Source organism: Mus musculus, chromosome 1 (assembly GCF_000001635.26).
Source record: "Mus musculus strain C57BL/6J chromosome 1, GRCm38.p6 C57BL/6J".
In the NCBI taxonomy this organism is placed as follows: Eukaryota; Metazoa; Chordata; class Mammalia; order Rodentia; family Muridae; genus Mus; species Mus musculus.
This window is the reverse complement of record NC_000067.6, coordinates 84,768,774-84,788,228: the sequence shown is the minus strand read 5'-3', so window position 1 is coordinate 84,788,228 and position 19,455 is coordinate 84,768,774. Positions and strand designations below refer to the sequence as shown.

General features: G+C 36.1%; 1 protein-coding gene across 49 annotated transcripts in view; it reads left to right on the top strand.

The window, feature by feature from the left end:
• The window catches only part of Trip12 (thyroid hormone receptor interactor 12), a 128,816-nt gene that overhangs the window by 61,776 nt on the left and 47,585 nt on the right, over window positions 1-19,455 (top strand). For 43 of the 49 annotated variants that reach the window (NM_133975.4, XM_006496429.3, XM_011238654.3 and 40 more), the window contains 4 exons: window positions 2,033-2,138; window positions 5,266-5,402; window positions 10,722-10,805; window positions 11,817-11,912. In NM_133975.4, the coding sequence (NP_598736.4) occupies window positions 2,033-2,138; window positions 5,266-5,402; window positions 10,722-10,805; window positions 11,817-11,912 (423 nt within the window). Of the gene's footprint in view, window positions 1-2,032; window positions 2,139-5,265; window positions 5,403-10,721; window positions 10,806-11,816; window positions 11,913-15,011; window positions 15,113-19,455 lie in introns of those variants that run through there. The other 6 variants (XM_030249293.1, XM_030249267.1, XM_030249259.1 and 3 more) reach the window with 2 other exon arrangements.

Genomic DNA, 19,455 nt, shown 5'->3' with positions numbered 1-19,455 from the left:
AATACTTCGCATTTCTATCCCCCCAAAACAAGGTTTATAGCATGTTCCACAAGTGGCTGGATTATTTTTTTTTTAATGTTAAAAAATAATAGATACCCCACTTGTTGTTGTCAGCTCTATTGCTGTCTCTGTTACCAATGATAAAGTCTAAGAAGAGAAAGCCTAGGTGTGTGACTACATCAAGAAATTGCGATTAAAATAAATGGAAGAGCAGGGCGGTGTTGCATACACTTAACCCCCAGCATTTGGGAGGCAGAGGCAGATAGAGGATAGCCAAGGCTATATAGTGGAACCCTGTCTTGAAAAAAACAACCAAAAAAGAAATTCAAGAATTCTTAAGCCAGACTTTATGACTCATTTACATTATAATGTTCTGATCCTTTTGTATTCATTTTACATCATTCCATAGTTAAGCCTAGTTATTCCATAGTGCATTTATTGAGATATAAGTTATTTAGAAATAAAAATTTCCCAAAAGTTTTGTTAATATTATTAAATGTCACTTTTGTCATTATAGTGTCTGAGTTTTGACTCATTCTTCAACTTTCCCGACAATAATGATGATTTCTACTTGAATAAGCTGCAATTTTCACTTAGGAATAAAAAATGGAGATATTTAAAATTTTATATATATAGTTTGTGTGTAGTGTGTGTGTGTAATGCAGCACAAGGAGTGGGTGAGCATGAGCTTGGGGAGGTTAGAAGGTTTCCGTGGAACTGGAGGGGGAGGGTACAGGTGGTTGTGGTTGTGATCTGTCATTGGGTGTTGGGAACTGAATCTGGATTTCGGGCAAGGACAGTAAAACTTCTTAATGCTGAGTCATCTCTCCAGTCCCCTTGATATCTAGAATTATTTTTAGCTCTTTCTTTCTCAGGCTCTTTATTGGTGATTTTAAGAACTCAAGAGTACTTTCAGGAAAAGAAAAAAAAAAAAGAACTCAAGAGTAAGCTGGGCGTGGTGGCGCACGCCTTTAATCCCAGCACTTGGGAGGCAGAGGCAGGCGGATCTCTGAGTTAGAGGCCAGCCTGGTCTACAGAGTGAGTTCCAGGAAAGCCAGGACTACACAGAGAAACTGTCTTGGGGGGAAAAAAAACCTCAAGAGTAGCCAAGACTTGGTAGTGGTAGTGCGCTCTTTTAATCTCAGCACTTGAGAGACAAGGCAAATATCAGAATATCTGAGGCTACATTGAGAGGTCCTGTCTTTGTGGCCCTTCCACCTCCCACCCAGTAGAGAATTTGCACTTTAAACAAATTGGCATATTTAAAACTAAAAATAAATGGAAGAGCCTGGAGTTTAGTCCCTAGCATTTGGCAGGCAGAGGCAGATCTCTGAGTTGGAAAAGAGATAGGTAATCAAGACCAAGTACATAATTAATTGTTCCCCTGAAAAGCTTGCATTTAACTAACATACCTGGTCAGTGAGGTAGTATTCACAGAACTATCAATACTGACTTTGGAGTCTTTTCATTATTGAAGTTCATTGGTTAAATAGAGCCTATTACCCGGTATACTATCAAATATTGTACTATTGAAAAGGAGAGGGTTTGATAGATGCTTTCATGGCCTTTTTTTTTTTAAAAAAAAAAAAGTTCTTGGTTATTTGAACTTTAGTAGCAGCTATCACTATAAAGGCATTAGGTAGCTTTTAGAGTAAATTTAAAGTACACTGGGTTGATTCTTAATTATGATCTAAAAATTGTACATTCCACTCATCTTTACATGGAATGGCATAAATGTTTTGTTCTCTCTCTGTTGTTTTTTGATTTGGTTTCATGTAAGTAAAGTAGCCAAAAATGGATGAAGGGGTAGTGTAAAGTTAACGTGATTAAATTCTTGAAGTTCAGAATATATACCAGGAAAAGCTCAGAAGCTGGAGAGAAAGGCTGGACTGCTACTGTAAGGAAAGGTTTGGGCTGAGTGATTGTTCAGATCCTTAAGAATTGAAGAAAGAACTGGCAGGCTTTTAAAAAGCAAAGGTTCCTGTAGCTTTAATTCACAATAACTTTCACCTTTTCTATTTCCCATTTATAGGTTTAAGAAAGTCCACCAAGAAACGCAGTGAGTCCCCACCTGCTGAGCTCCCCAGTTTGAGGAGGAGCACACGCCAAAAGACCACGGGCTCCTGTGCTAGTACCAGGTAATTCATTTATTTTTGAGCCTATAGTTTTTATTTCAGCTTTGATCAAAATCTTCCTATACTTAACATTACTGAAATTTTCCCTCCCTCTACACCATCCTCTTTCCCTTTTTTTTTTTTTTTGGTATAATTTCTCTTTACCTTTGTTTCCTCCTCTCCTTCCCTCCCATTGTTTATGACAGGATCCTGGTTTGTGTCCTATGTAGCCTGCTACTTTTTTTTTTAATGTATATATTTTATGTATATGAGCAGACTGTGGCTGTACAGATGGTTGCTTGTCTCAGTCTCTCAAGTGTTGAGATTACAGGGGAATGCTCCACACCCAGCCCAGTTAATATATAGCAATGTAATTTACATATTAAATAAAACTAATGAAATTACCTGACATAACTATGCTCAATTTTCTTTTAAAAATAACCCTCCCCCTCCCCCTCTAGAGTTTTTGTTTTGTTTTGTTTTGTTTTGTTTTGTTTTTTGGTGTAGTCTTGGCTGTCGTGAAAATTACTGTAGGGCAGGCTGGTCTTGAACTCACAGAGACCCACCTGCCTCTGGAGTGCTGGGATTACAGGCTCACATTACCATTTCTGGCCCAAAAAACCAAACCAAACCAAACAAACCCCAAAACCATCACTTTTTATGTTGGTCAGTGCAACAAATATATTCCATGACTCTAGTTATGTATAGTTCCTTTTGTACTAATTATCAGTGGAATTAAAGAGTACACTCAGGCAGGTGTGGCTGGGTTGAGTAATCCTAAAACTTGGAGGAAGAGGCAGGCTACATCTTGGTGTACATTGCGAGTTTCTGACAGAAAAACTACGTAGACTTTAAGCAAGGCAAATTAAAAACATCAAAATGAAATCCCTACTTTTAAATCAAAGCCTCAGGCATAACATAAATCATGTTACTTTTTGATATGTTTAAGCTTTTTTCTTCGTTTGCTAAGATGAGACATTTTACAGTTAATTACTAGTATCTAGACATTAGGTTTGACTGGACCTAGTGATATGCTTCTTGGCACTGTGGTGGCAGATTTCTATTATAGTTACAATTTTGAACAGTTGCTAGGTGTGGTGATGCACACCTTTAATCCCAGCAGATATATCTCTATGAGTTTGAGGCCAGCCTGTTCTACAAAGGGAATTCTAAAATATCCCAGATATCCTAGAAGCCTTGTCCTGCCCCCACCCCCACCTCCCACCCCCATGCCCTGGTTCCCACACACATACTTTCTTCATATTGCTTTTAAAATATCTAGAATTAGTGTAACTGAGTGTATTTGAAGTTTCTTAGGAATACCTTCCTGAGAAATAATTCTGAGTTCTACAGAGCTTTTGGGCTAGGTTTTTAATTGAAAACAAAAACAAAAAAACCAAAAAACCATTTCTAAAATTGTGTGTTCGATTATTGACATATGGAGGTGGCTGTAGGGACTGAAACTGACTGATTCACCCCACCCCAGTAGACAATTGTGAGCTTCCCCACAGATTCTGGGAGCTCGTAATTGATCTTTGATATCTAAAAGTACTCTTCTTAACTGTGTCACCAACTCTCCTGTCCCCTTTCAGTTTTACTGAGTGAGTATAGTCTGAATTTGCTGTGTGTGAAGACAGATATTTTAGTGTCATTCTCTTTTTCATTGCTTGCTTTGGGTAAACATGTCCACTTGATCAGTGCATATAAAATTACTTTTTTGTTGTTGTTGTTGTTTTGTTTTGTTTCGTTTTGTTTTGTGTTTTTGAGATAGGGTTTCTCTGTGTAGCCCTGGATGCCCGAACTCACTCTGTAGACCAAGCTAGCCTTGAACTCAGAAGTCTGCCTGCCTCTGCCTTTCAAGTGCTGGAAATAAAGGTGTGTGCCACCACTGCCTGACCATAAAATTACTTTTTATGTAGAATTTTTTTTTTTTTTTTTTTTTCTGAGACAGGGTTTCTCTGTATAGCCCTGGCTGTCCTGGAACTCACTCTGTAGACCAGGATGGCCTAGAACTCAGAAATCCGCTTGCCTCTGCCTCCCAGGTGCTGGGATTAAAAGGGTGCGCCACCACCACCTGACTAGAATTTTTATATATACTTTGTATATAGAAATACTTTTTATATAGATGGTCATGTTCTGTATAGGCTATCTAGCAGTCTTGGTTCACAACCTTTCCTGAATTTTTAGGGCTTTCTTGTTGTGATCTAATGAGCTTCTGTGCTTATTTCAGAGTAACAATCTTTGAGGGTAGCAACTTGTAAATACAGAATGTTTAGCCTAGATTACTGTAAAAATTAAATGTTGGATGAATTTTGAATAGGTTTGAACGAACTATTTACTTATGAAGGAAACATTAGTTAATCTTTACCACTCCTGTTTAGCTTTCACTAATAAAGAAACTCCTCAAGTCCTCAGGTAATTTTCATGCTCACTGAGTGCTCAGTACCTGATTTCACTGGTGGTCTAAGACTTTTACCCTGAGGAGTTATCATATCCTCAGTTAATCAGGAAACTGTGTCTTAAGTATTTGTAATGTTGATCATCTATTTTTCAATTTACCCGATCATTATCAATAAACTGTTAATGTACTTGATGATAAGGTGTGATTACTTTATTTCCTATAGTGTATTCTGTATCTCTGTACTTCCCAGAGTCAGATCTTCCCAATTCATCGGTTGTTTATTAAGCCCTTAACTGTTTTTATAGTGTTAGGCTATTTGAATTTAGATGATTTAGGTAGTTTGCCATAAAGTATGGGCATGATATCCCTGTTCTTTTGATCCTCCTATTGTTGATGTACTCTGTAAGCCTTTGTCTATTGTCTATGTTTGTAAATAAGGCTGTATTTTAAATGTGTAGTTTTTTTTTCTCTCTCCAGAAGGATCTGCTTTTTCATTTAGCTGAAAGTGTTTAAAAATCATGTCTGTCTGTAAAGATGACAACAGCTCCCAGTAACACAGAAGCCTGTATTGTGTGAGCTATAACTTGGAAGAATTTCAGATATACAATGTCGTAGTGATTTTCTATAACAATTTTTTATTTAAAAGGGAGAAGAAACTGGCTTTGTACTCTGTGAATTTCAGCTTTGTGTTGTCTATACATTGCTCCTAGTGCCTTGGTAATGCTGACTATGATGACATTTTTGTTACAGTCGGCGAGGCTCTGGCCTGGGCAAGAGAGGAGCAGCTGAGGCCCGGCGGCAAGAGAAAATGGCAGACCCTGAAAGCAACCAGGAGACAGTAAATTCCTCAGCTGCCCGGACAGATGAAGCTCCCCAAGGAGCTGCAGGTATACTGACTGGCACTTAAAACACACATATATTTTTGTTCGTTTCACAAATTTATCTTTGGATGAATTTTCTTGTTCTACATCCTAAGTAGGATGAAAGGAGGGGAGAGAATTAAGAGGTTACCATGAAACACTTTTATTTTAGGTCATAGATTGGGTGCTCTTGATTTGTGGGCTCATTTGTTGTTAAGACTTAAACTCTCAAGCAGTCCATACATGTACTACTTTCAGAGGGATTTATAGTAAGGTATAAATTTTCCATTTAAGGTTTTTATATATTGCTTAGAGTTGACTAATGATTGTTTCATTGAATTTAAATTCATAATAAAAAAGTAAAGATGTATTTGAATTGCTTTCTAAGCATGTAGATCTTAGCATTTTATACGCCCTAAAAATTTGTTTTGTTCTGAAGCTACTTTAGTAATATTTAGATTTTTATGGGCTTATTTGATATCTTGGATTGCCGAAAAAAAAAAAGCATGTATTTTTCTTCTTTTTGCTTTAAGTATCTGTTCTCATTACCAAAACTGTGGCAAGTGAATTTTAAAATCTAATGTGAAATTGCTCTTTCTAAGCAGAAAAAAATACTGTAGTTTATCATTGTGAATGTGTATTTCTACAATCACGCCACATCAAGTTTAGTTGCAAAGCATAATGAACAAAGCACTTTCATGTAGTGTGATTTAATATTAGGATATACAGTACTTTTCTCTCATACCTATGGCTGGTCATAAATCATAGTTTGCTGGAAAGGTCTGGTTACTTACAGTTACTGTACTCTGCTTAGCTTAGTTTAATTTTGAAGTAATTTCTATGTCTTAATTTTTGAAAAAAAATTAGTGGATTTGTAGCATCTCCTCTATTGGAAATGAAATTTTAAAAATCTTTTTCTTAATAGTTAATTGGTAAATATTTGGAAGAATACAAACTACTCATTTGCAGGCTCATTAAGGCTGTTGAAAATACACAACTTCTCCTTTCCAGTACTTTCTACCCTTTCATTATTTATTTCAAGTTGGAATATGGAAGTGTGAGGCCAATTCTCAAATTGAGTGACAGGAATGGAATTTCTGAATATATTGTTAAAGTTGATAGTTACAGTAATTACAGCAACACCTGTTCACTCTGCAGATGTGGCTTTAAACATTTCCCACATATTCCTATTGGATATTGAAAACAACCTGCTGAGGTGTGAGTTCTGTTACTGCCATTTTATAACTGAGGGAAAACTGAGGCACATATTGGTTAAGCTTTCCCAGAATTCCAAGCTAAAATGCATGACCTTTCAATACAGGTCTTAGAAACCAAGTACATGGGTACACCATTGTCTTCTCCCTAAGTATTAAAAGAATTTAATTTGTATGGATAACATTCCAAGGTTTAAAAGGAGAATAGGGAAGGGGAATTTGATCTTCAATATATTATTGAGTATAAATGCATCAAGGGAATATAGTGCGCTTTATTGTCATTCACATTTAAAATCAGTAAATAGATACTTGTGGGATGTTGACTGTTGCAGAAGATACACATGGTGTTAACTGTTATTAGAGGAGCATTTGGGTTTAATATGCTTTGTGGGTGGGGTCCTTTATGGATAGTACAAATTCCTCTGGCTGTAAAATACTTCAGGGAAAATGTGCTGGGAAAATTTCTGGGAAAAAAATTTCTCTACCTGTAAAATACGGACCTAAATTTGCATAGAGGACTGATAGAGGACTTATTTGTCGTCATTTCAACTACTTTTTGAAGTCAGTCTCCAAGTGATGTCTCTAGTTGGTTAGAAGACTTTTTTCAGAACAGTGAAATGACAAGGAAAAATAGGCATGTTTTGGCATTCACATTTTATATTAAGAATTCCTAACTTCCAGAAATGATCAGGGTCCTATCCTAGAAAGCAGCTAGTTTTGTTTTTAACATGGCTGTACCTGGCTGTTTGCTGCTGTCCGGTGGTTGTTTTCTTCTACTCTGTTGATGTCTTAAAGCAGGAAAACCCCACCATCACCACAAAGTGGGTTTGGGCGTTGTTTATTGCCGTGTTTTTGGTTTTACTTTGTTTTGAAGTTAAAAGTGTACAAAATAAAGAGGATATAGTTTTATAGAGAATGAAAGATAGGTTCTCACTGTGTATTGCTGGCTAGCTGGTAGTTCTTATGTAGACCACTCTGGCTTCTGACTCTCAGAGCTTACCCTTTCTCCTGTCCTAAGTGTTGGAACTAAAGGTGGAAGCTACAATACCAGTACCCAGTTTTCCTTTTCTAATTTTTCAAGACAGGGTTTCTCTTTGCTGTCTGTCCTGTAATTTGGTCTATAAACGAGGCTAGCCTTAAACTCACAGAGATCTACCTGCCTCTCTGCCTCCTGGAGTGCTGGGATTAAAGGCATGTGCTACCACCATCTGGAATGTACCCAGTTTTTAATGCTTTTCTTTTTCTGATTACATTTTTTTAATACTACAAATTATGTTATGGCTGTATTACCAGATGATGGAATGCACAGTAAAAAACAACTGTGCCCTTTTTGTCTTAGTACAAAATTTTATGACATAGATTTTCCTATTGCCCCTTTACCTACACATATGCTAATGCTACTTAGCAATTTCTGGCAAGTGAAAATCATTCTATAAGCCTTATAATGTTTTATCTTTCCATTGTAAAAGGTTAAAGTGTTTCTAAACTTGGCATTCTAAAATAGAATTCCTTTTTGAAAATGTTTTATATTTCTAATATAAAATCTGGGTTTTGACTGTCTCTGTTGATAGTCATATATTATATTTGACTATAGAGTACAGAAAAGGTGTGTACCATGAATAAAGTTTTTGAGTTGACAGCTGTTGGTTAATTACATTTCACAAAACAACTGTCTCTCCAACTTGATTAATAGTTAGCTTAAAGCCTAGACTGATCTGAATACCTAATTTTGTAAAACAGTATGTAAATGTAACTTCATTGGACAACTGTGTCAGACTTTGAAAGAGTTGCCAAGGGCTGGGGAGGGACTCACTGCATAAGAGCTCTAGCTAGTGGAGATCCCCAGTACCTCTATCAAAAGCTGGGCTTCACCTTTTCTGTTTATAGAGCTGTGACCCCAGTAGTGGCCTAAGGCAACATACTGTGAGAGACACTGTACATTTTGGGAGTAAGCCAGGTACCAGTAGATGGAGAAACCTGATGTCCCCCATTGGTCCCCACTCATTTCTTTATTTTATTTATGTATTTGTGTGTTTATGTATGTATATATGTATATATTTATTTTGTTTTTTTTTTTTTGTTTGTTTGTTTTTTTTGAGACAGGGTTTCTCTGTATAGCCCTGGCTGTCTTGAAACTCAGGTGTAGGCCAGGCTGGCCTCGAACTCAGAAATCCACCTGCCTCTGCCTTCCGAGTGCTGGAATTAAAGGTGTGCCCACCACGCCCAACTGGCCCCCACTCATAAAAGGGCTGCCAAAAAGTTCACTTTGTCTTGAGTGGTAGCAAATTTTTTTTTGACAATTGGCAACTTACCCTTTTGCAAAAGCAGAGTACCTATCCCTTTTTATAGAGTGGTTTTGGGGGTGGGGGTGTCAGTGGTGCTCTCATTTAGAAGTCTATAATAGAATTGTAACATCCTTTTGGTCTGTTTTGTATGTCCATGAGGATTTTACTAAGGCCTGCCTCATTATCTGGGAGTCCTCTATCACTGAACAGGCCTCTTAATTATGTTTCACAAATTGTATCTCTTGATTAAAATCTTTGTGGAAATGTAATTGGTGTTTATTTTGAAATTTATCAGAAATATAGATATCCTTTAATCATTATAGATTCTTGGGTAATTTATGTTTAACTTTGTGTTTGCTTTCTCCATACTGTTAAAGCCACTTTAACAGGTCTTAATTAGTACTTAAAATACTATTACTTGTTTATAGGACATTGGTATAATGACTATAACTGAATTTAAAATTCCAACTGAGGGGTGTGTTTACTTCAGAGAATAGGAGTGAAACCTTGCTATCTGGGTTCTAACCTGATTCCTAGCTGGCATGAACACTTAAGTGATGAAGGCTTAATTTTTTTTCCTGTGCATGAAGGATCTCTGTAAACAAACATGTTGACAATTCAGCATATAAGCACCTTAATGCTGCCTCATAAGTAGCTTTTGTATAGTGCAGTTTGTTTAGTCTTTTTTATCATTCTTTTTTTTTTAAATCTCAAAGGCTTTATCCTTTACACTATACACAACAAGAAAGTATACATAAATAAATGTATACAACATTTCTAAAATGTAGAATTGGTGGCTGGCTCATTGGCATCTTTTGCTTTTATGATTTATATATTTTTATGTGTATGAGTACACTGTCACTGACTTTAGACACACCAGAAGAGGACATTGGATTCCATTAATGACAGTTAGGAGCCACCAGGTGGTTGTTGGGAATTGAACTTGGGACAGTTTTGGAAGGGCAGTCAGTGCATTTTACCTGAGCTATCTCTCTAGTGTCTGTCTCTGTCTCTGTTTCTCTCTCTCTCTCTCGCTCACTCTGTGTGTGTGTGTGTCTGCCTGACTGTCTTTCCTATGGTGATGATGAGTTTGCCATCATCACCTAGCCTAGCTCAGAAGAGCTCTCAAAATTTATGTCTGTTAAAGACCTCTGTCTTTTGCCTTCCATTCTGTCATTATCTAGTAAGTAGGCTGTGTATTGCTAATGATGTGATTATATGTAGAACAACCTATGTGTGAAGCTGTATAGGTCTAAGCATATACTTAGCGATTTACCATACTACTAGTTTCTTCTCCTTTGCTTAGATTTATAATATCTGATGCTGTTAAACTGGTTTTGTTTCTATTTTGGCTCATCTATGTTTTGTGTAGTGGAATCCTTCTGCTTCTTCATTCTACTTTAACTTTTGGCATCTTAGCTTCTCTTTTTCATACTTGACGGCAGTTCTTTGCACTTGTGTGTTAGTTGTAATGTGTGTCTTCAGTATTTCATTTCAAAAGGAAGATTGTATATGATCTTTTCACACTCTTGCAGGTAGAGAAAATAGATAAATGATTATTTACATTTCTTAAATAAAAGCCTGACTTGATTGACTAATGGCAGAGGAGGAATCCAGGAGAAAGCTATTTCAAGGGCATGTAGGTTGCAAATTTATGTTTATATAACTGTGCTCAGCTCTTCCTTTGCTCCTGAATTTTATATGGCAGGGAGTTGTAGAATGGTTGAGTGTGTAGGAAGAGAGATTTAACGTGTTATAGTCTATAAAGCTTTGGTTTTTCTTTAAGGTAAGCCAGACATAAAAGATTAAATGCTCCTCCTAATCCTTACCTTCCCCCTCTCCCCAAGCCTCTAGTTCTGTTGCAGGGGCTGTTGGCATGACCACCTCTGGGGAGAGTGAATCGGATGATTCTGAGATGGGACGATTACAAGGTAAAGACAGCCATTGAGTTTGCAAGAAATGATTACTACAGGCTGCAGATAGTCCTATTCTTGACTTGAACTCAGTTCATTTATATTCTCTGAATATTGTCTAGGAATTCTAGGTATACCCGCACCTTCTGGGAAAAAAATTTTTTTTAAATTTCTTAACTTGACGCTTTGGGTTCAGAGATGACCTGTCTGTGTCTTCATTTTTACTGTTTAACCAAGCAAAGCCTCATAGTTTTTCAAAAATCTTCGTATGATTACATGTATAATTGGCTTTAGTAATAAATTACGAAGCACCTCAATATGTTGTTGTTCTCTAGTATCTAAAAACATAAATCTAACAGGGTGGGTTTTCCCTACACCCCATGTTCTTTTGTAAACTCTAGTTGGTTTTTTCTTTTTTAATGTTGTCAATCTTTTATTGCATATACTCCATGTATGAATTAGGTGGGTTTGTACTTATATCTCAGATGATAGATTTTAATACACTCCCAATGTAAGGGGTTGCAAGAGACATTATGTGAAAGTTTCACATTACTTGAAAGTTTCTGAGATAAATAGCAATTATTTATAAAAGCTTCCCCATGATACCACTTATGAACATAGCTTTTCTTTACAACTGGTAAAAGTGGTTTATGATTTTCATGCTTCTGGACAGGGTGACCAAAATCTTTCTGGGAAGTAATGTTAATAGGAAAATGAGGCAAGGCTTCTTAGTCCATGACTTACCTAAAATACTTTGATTTTCTTCAATAGTTGTAATCTGTATACGTTTTAACTTCTCTCCAAAACTTCATTTTTAGAAATGGCATGGAGGTGTTTTAACGTATAATAACTAATTAAATTTGTGTATGTATAATGTTTTAGAAATCTAATGTAATTTCTCGTAAAATTCATAGTGCAAAGTAACGTTGTGCTAATTGTGTGAGATGAATCAGTTCCTTGACATTTTTTAGGAGAAGATCAATTACTTTAAATCAACTCAATTATTGCCCTTTTTTTTTTTTCCTTTAGCTCTGTTAGAGGCCAGGGGTCTTCCTCCTCACCTATTTGGTCCTCTCGGGCCTCGGATGTCACAACTTTTCCATAGAACAATTGGAAGCGGAGCTAGTAAGTGAATATTTTACAATTTTTATTTCTCTTAGTAATTAGTTATGTGTTATTCTTATTGGTTATTTGTTGGCATATAATTTAGTATCTTTTAGGTTTCCTTCTATACTTTTATTTTTGACTACCCAACTGAAATTATAAAAATCCATATTAAATATTTTAAAAGTTACTTAGAATTTAGATTTATAGTTAGATCATCTGACTGTACCTTTTTTTGTTCAAAGCTTTTTATGGTGTCACAAATTTCATCCCATAAGATAGTGTTAACATAAACCTGATAGGAAGATTTCTCAGCAGCATTACTTCTCACCAGACTATCAGATTAATTATAACCCAGAGCCATTCATGGTTGACCTAACACTGACTAATACATATAGTCTTGATTTATAACTGAAATATTGTCCTATAAGTCCAGTTAATGTTTTCCTTGGCTTGCATTTAGTAATTTTTCTATAACTTTGGTCAGCTTGGTAGCTGACTGATGCATCTCATCAAGCATTGATGGTATTTGTGTGTGTGTGTGTGTGTGTGTGTGTGTGTGTGTGTGTGTGTGTGTGTGTACGTACGTACATGCTAGGACAAGTATGTGGAGGTCAGAGGGCTACTTTATAATTAGTCCTCGCTAACTTTATATGGTTATCACACTTCTATAGCAAGCATCTCTATTTGCTAAGCCATCTTCCTTGCTCCTATTTTATTTTGTAGTTAAAACATTGCATTATATATAAGCCAGGTGTGATGATTTATATCTTTAATCCAGACTTGGGAATCAGAGACAGTCTACAAATTGAGTTCCAGGACAGCCAAAACTAATTATATAGAGAAACCATCTCTGTGTCTCTCTCCTTCTCCCCCTCTCCCCCACAATCCAACATTACATTTTATATTTCTATATCTGAAGCTTCCCTCTGGTGTGCTTTCCCCACCCCCAAGCAAATACAACAACCCATTTCTAGCTTAATAGCAAGAAAACTTAAAAAACAGTTGTTTTTGTTTTTCTTTTTTTGGTTTTTTGAGACAGGGTTTCTCTGTATAACCCTGGCTGTCCTGGAACTCACTTTGTAGACCAGGCTGGCCTCGAACTCAGAAATCTGCCTGCCTCTGCCTCCCGAGTGCTGGGATTAAAGGCATGAGCCACCATGCCTGGCTCGTGTTTTTGTTTTTCTACGTCTCAGCGTAACACACCCTGTCAGTTTTTCCTTTTTGATAGTTCTGTGAGCATCCAAACTTCATTACAATTCTGGGTCCTCGGGCCTCCCACTTACTGGATTCATAGGTGGACACTACAATACCTGCATTTCTAAGAACTCTTTTATTTATTTGCTACCATTTACTAGATGCTGATATTATACTAATAATATAATTAAGCAGAGTTGTTTTCTACATGGAGCTACTTTGGACACAGGTAATACAATATTTTAAAAATGAAGAGAAGGAAAATATTAAGAATGTAGGCCAGTTGGGAAAGAGTTCTGTTTAGAGAAACTACAGAGACATGGAGATTTCATAGTACATAGTACATAGAGCCAAAGGAAAGAATGTATACTACATCGGATGGGGGCTGAGTTTGCATGTTTAGAAAGTAGAGTATCCACAGGGCAAGTGTGGATGTGATAGATTTTAAAACCCAAAAAGTGTGCACATCTACCAAGCCATGGAGTGCCCTGGTAGGCTAGCTACAAGGTTGAATGATGAGAAAAAATTTTATAGTTTGGAGGTGGGGAATGGCATAATGAAGATAAAAATTAAATATAGCCCCAGACCATATTTGAGAGCTTAACAGTCCTCAGCAGGTACTGCTTCATTTATATCCTTAGTCTTTTCCTTCACACTGAAAGCTAATGGGCATTTGCATATATTTTAACTTATATCTAAAACTAAGCAAGGTCATTTAAAAAGCTGAAGATAATAGTGTGATTATGTTTATCAAATTTACTATCCTAAAAGCATTTTAAATTTTATTTAAACATGGATTCATATATTGCTGTCAGTTAATATGCTTCTTGTTTTTGTTTTTGTTCTTTAAATAAACAAACTTTATTTTGCCATTTCATTAAGTTGAAGATTGGGACGAAAAGTTGTGTCAGGGCTTTGTAAGTTTGTTGACATTGAAATCCCATATTTAGCTGGTGTAATGCTTGCATGCCTTACTAATTTTTATTATTTCTGAGTGCTTTGCTTGCATGTATGTCTGTGTACCCTTTGTATATCTGGTGCCTACTGAGGCCAGAAGAGGACATCAGATCTTCTGGAACTGAAGTTACAGAAGGTTTTGGGCCACGATGAGGGTGTTAGGAATTGAACCTGGCTCATCTGGAATACAAGTCAGTGCTGTTAAACATGGAGCTGTATCTAGCCCCATATCCTGCTCCATATTCCCTGTATAGTATTTGTGGTATGTTGCCTGTCCTTGTGCATGTGTATGCATATGTGTTTATGTGATGGGGTGGGACTCAGAAGCCAGCAAAGGGAGATGGATCCCATAGAGCTGGTGTTACAAGTAATTGTGCTGCCTGGTGTGGATGTTAAATAGTGAACTTGGGTCCTTTGAATGATCAGTGATAGCTTTTAACTGCTGATCCATATCTCTAGTCCTTAGTCTTATGCTTAATCATATTATTCCTTGTGGTAGTTTGAACTGAATTACTAACATTAAAAAATTAAGACTCTTAATATAAGTAATTTGTTAATATAAATACACGATTAGGTTATTGACCATGTTTATTAATAATATCTAGCATCAAATTTCTCTTAAGATATTCTGTACAATATTCAGCTACTTTTAGTGGCTGCTTCACATTTGAATTTGTTTTAAAATTTATTTTGACTATATGAGTGTTTTGCCTGCCTGCACGTATGTGTATATATATACATATATATATGTACCATGTGCATGCAGTGCCTTCAGAAGGCTCAAGAGAGTGTCATATAACCAGTGGAGTTGTAGTTAGTCTCCATTTGATTGTTGGGAATTCTGGGAATCAAATCTGATCTTAAAGAGCAAGTGTTCTTAAGTTCACACCTCTATACCTGGATTTGATATCCCCCACCCCCACCCCAATGAGAAATAATCACTCAAAATGCTAGCATTTTTTTTTTTATTGTAATGATTGTAGTACTGGTGACATGTCCAGAAGCAGCTCATGATCCATGAGTTTGATGCTTGGAACCTACATAGTGGAAGGAGAGAACTGATTTCTGTAAGTTGTCTTCTGACTTCCATATGCATGCCGTGGCATGCCTGCACAGGCATACTCTGTTGCATTCATGAATAGAAACTTAGAAATAAAACACACATACAAAGAATTGTATAATTTCTGGTTATCTCCTGACAAACTGTAAAACCTCAAATGTCAAGGTAATAACAATTACAAGGTGGTAGCATTTTATATCAAACTATTAATTTAGTGAAAATACATAAAAGAGATGACTTTCACTTTTGTTTGATTATGTAGGATAGTTGAGATTATTTGCCTAATTTAAAAGATTTTGCATCCTCTTAATTTATAAGGGTTTTTTTCAGGAGATGTGGTTGTGGCTGGGGATACATTTCATTGTAAACAGTGCACTCGCACTTGTTCCAGTTATTAAACAATAGTTTTAGTGGTTTTCATTGACGTTTACATTGTCCCATTTGATTATGGGATCTTTTTGAGGTTACTTTGTAATCTTTTTTTTTTAAATATAGGGTCTCTGAGGTGCAGTGATTAAAGACGGGGCATAGCCATAACCTTGACTACATTCAAATCTTTAATTAAGATAAATATTTTTAAATCAGCCTCCACTGCCTGGCTTAGGCTAATTTATACCTTATGTTATAGTGCAGATTGCCCTTGAATCTGGCATTCTGAGCCTTTTTGATACTTGCTTTTATAGTATGAGAAAATGAGCCAAATTCAGCCAATTTGTATTCCCTCTTGTCTTAAATTGGGCATATTGACAGGTATTCCTGCTTTCCTATGAAAACAGGGTTCAGTCAAATGATAGATGTGTACAAAGTTCTGTTAGCTACTGTAAATCCCCACTGCCTTGTATTCACGCTTATGTGCAACACTAGGATAGTGTGTCACATTTTGGGGCTTTTACAAAACTTAAGGTGAGAATTATTGACTTACAATTTGATATTAATCTTGTATTTTAATTTTTTCTCTGCTAGTGTGTGTTTTAATGGTTACTCTAGAAATTATTACACATAGCTTTTGTTTATTATTGCTTGCTTTGTTTTAATATTTTGTCATATTCCAAACAGTTGCAAGAATTGCAGTACTTTAGTTCCTGGCCTCCTCTGTATTACTGTTTTATCAGACATTTGTTAGAGTTTTGATAACACAACAATTGTTTTAGAAGTAACGTAAAAATGTTTATTTTTCTATTGTGCTTAATTTCTGCTTACATGATTTATTTCCAGCTGAAGGGCCATACTTGATGGGAGTTAAGAGTGACCAGTAATCATTTCTGGTTTTGTTTGAGAAATCCGTGTGTCTTGAAATTTTCTTAGACATAATATTCTCAATCAGCACTCTGTTTCTTTCTGATTATTATAGTTTTATCTTCACTAAGCTTTTCATTTGACTTTTGTATCCTTTTTGTTTTAGGATATTCTTCTGTTTGTTTGTGGGGGTGGAGATGGGGTGGGGATTGTGATCGTGAGGTGGAGGGAGAGTGTATATGTTTAGGTTGTTTTCTGTGTAGCCCAGGCTGACCTTGAACTTAGTGTCACTGTGCCTAACATCAGTTTTATTTTTCTAAAAGTTGTTTGCTGCAATCTTTTGTTACCCACTTGCTCTGTAGTGAGTTGATTTGCAATACTGTGTTTTTCAGTTATAGGCAATTCATTGATTATTTCGGGTTTCTATGTTGAAATTCTACTCCCCCAACCGCCTTTGTTGGTCATGTTGAGGCAATGGAGCTTGTGTTTTGATGAGCCATCTTCCCAGGCTATTGCTTGAATTTAGATTGTCACATTAATATTCTAGAAGTGTTGTTTTTTCCTAGTTCTTAATTCTGTATTTCCAATTTTTTATCAGTTAAGTCTATTAATTGTTTTATTATATATTTCTAACATTTTGTATAAAAGAGCTAAAGAGGCCTGACCAGATAACTTTTGGTAGTTATTTTCTCTCTTTCTCTTCCCAAAACATAAAATGTTAAGAGTTCCACAAACTATTTCCCAGGACCATACCTAGTTTTTATTTTGTTTTCTTTTTAATGTTTGCATGGGAGTTTATGTGGATGTGAGAGGACCTCTGTCAAGAGTTCCTTTTCTCACTTTACAGATTGAGCTTAATTTGTAGGTTGTGAGGCTTGGACTGTGCCATCTCACTGGCATGCTCATTTTTATGCAGCCTGAGAACTAAGAATGTTTGAAAATGTACTAGAAAAAAAACCTGAAGCATCATATTTTTAGTTTCAAATTAAGTGAATTTCAATGTTCTAATGGACCAGGGCCATGTTTATTAGTTTTGTTCTTTCTACTTTGGAACTATAGTTCCAGAGTCAGAGTTGGATAACTGCAGTGGAGATCATATGGCCTGCAAAGCCTAAAATTATTACTGTTTGGGTCTGAATCAAAAATCATTCTCCAGTGTTGGTCTGTAGCTATGCAGAATGTTTTTGAAATCCTCACAATGATAAGGGTGAGACTAGTTATTGCAGTACTCCAGTTTCCCCTTTCCATCTCAGTTGCTGTCTGAGCTGATAGTACAAACTGTTGGTAGCTTAACAAGAACCAAAATAGGACCCTCCCGTTTTCCTCAGTTAATCCATTACATTGCCAGTGCCAGCCTGAGTACTTTTACTTAGTGCTGCTGAATTCATTAATTCCTATTTTTCTTTATGTTGACTTTGAAACAGCAATCATTAACAGGATTGGTTCTCTACTCCTAAATTAATATTTTTAATCTTCGTGACAAAATGTGGCACAGTTCTTCCATATACTTGATTTAAGCATAGGAGTAATGTCTCCTGTTGTTACTAACAGGACGTTGAAATGACTTGCTAGATACAAAGTAATACAGCTTCTGTTTTTTGTTTTGAGAAAAGGGTATTTTTAATATTATGTATATCATAACACATAATACTTTAGTTTCTAGACATTAAAAAGTTTTAATTTGTACCACATTTTGAAAATAACTACACTTAACTTTGAGAAACAGTGCTGTGGGTGGTGATTGCTGCTTTTATTCTATTTGCTTTCTGGCTTTTCAGTGTGAGAGGTTGGCCTAATCCATACTGGTCACATGGTGCCTACCATTGAGCCCCCTATTTTAATTGTTTAAGAGTATAAAATGATCTATATTCCAAATCTACTGATGTAGTACTTGGATAATGACTTAGGTACTTAGGATATTGCTATTGTCTTACTGAAGTTCAGACTTCTTATATATATCTTATTATCTTTAGATCATTTCAGAATCAGTGGTTCCTTGGGATTGTCAGCCTCAATGTTTATGAAACCCTCATTGCATGGCCTATTTGCCAGCATTTCTCTCCTTAGGTGATTGTGTTGCCAAGATTTTCAGATAGCTCTGATTCCAGTTTTATATATTTCAAAACTTAATAATAATAAATGAGTTTAAAAGTCTTGAATATGAAAGCATCCATGAAGTGATAGAACACATTTGTAGATTTTACTTATTTGTTTACTATGCTGGAGATTGAACCCCAAGCCTCAAATACTAGGCAAACACTATGCCTTCAGCATTAACTTTAGTTTTGAGCACTTTCTTCACTCATTATTTGCATAATGGAATTGAAGGTAGCCAGCATCTGCTAATATAATTAGAGCTACAAAGGTTGGCTGTTTTTACACAGAGTATCTCATGTCTTAGGCATTATTCTGTTTTAATTTTGCTTTCCCCTTCTCACTTTTTGTTTTCGACTTAATCCACGTGTGCATATTTAAATAAATGTAATACTCCTTTGACACTTGGACACCATAGCAAGAAATTTTATTGAACAACTTTGTACTCACTGCCTTCATTTCTTTGAAAGTGTACTCATGGCAAAGCTACCAGTTGTTAGTTTATGGTTAGTTTTGCTACTAAAATTTAAGTCAGTTTGTTTCAGTTGAAGGCAGACAGACACCAAGTAACTTCAGTCATGTTAAGGATGAGCAGATGCAGCTAATTCTCCCTTGAGTGTTAGTGTCACAGGCCTATCTTTGCTAGAGACACATTCTTGCTTTCCTTTGTTCCCTCTTTGCTTTGTTACCAAGTAGGTATTTATTTAAAGTTTTCTGTCCTATGTCTTTCTACATTATTTGATAAAAATTTGTTTTGAAATATCTCAGAATTCTACTAGCTCATCAGTGTTTATTTTAACATTTATGTTTAGATTAGCATTTTTCCCATGTATTTGTGAGTATTTTTCCATATGTCTGTCTGTGCACACATATGAACACCTGAGGAGTACAGAAAAGCTGTTAGATTCCCTGGAGTTGCATTCATATCCATGGTTGTACGCTGCCTGGCATGGCTGCCAGAAACAGAATTGAAGTCCTCTGGAAGAATAATATTATTAAGTGCTAAGCCATTTATTTCTT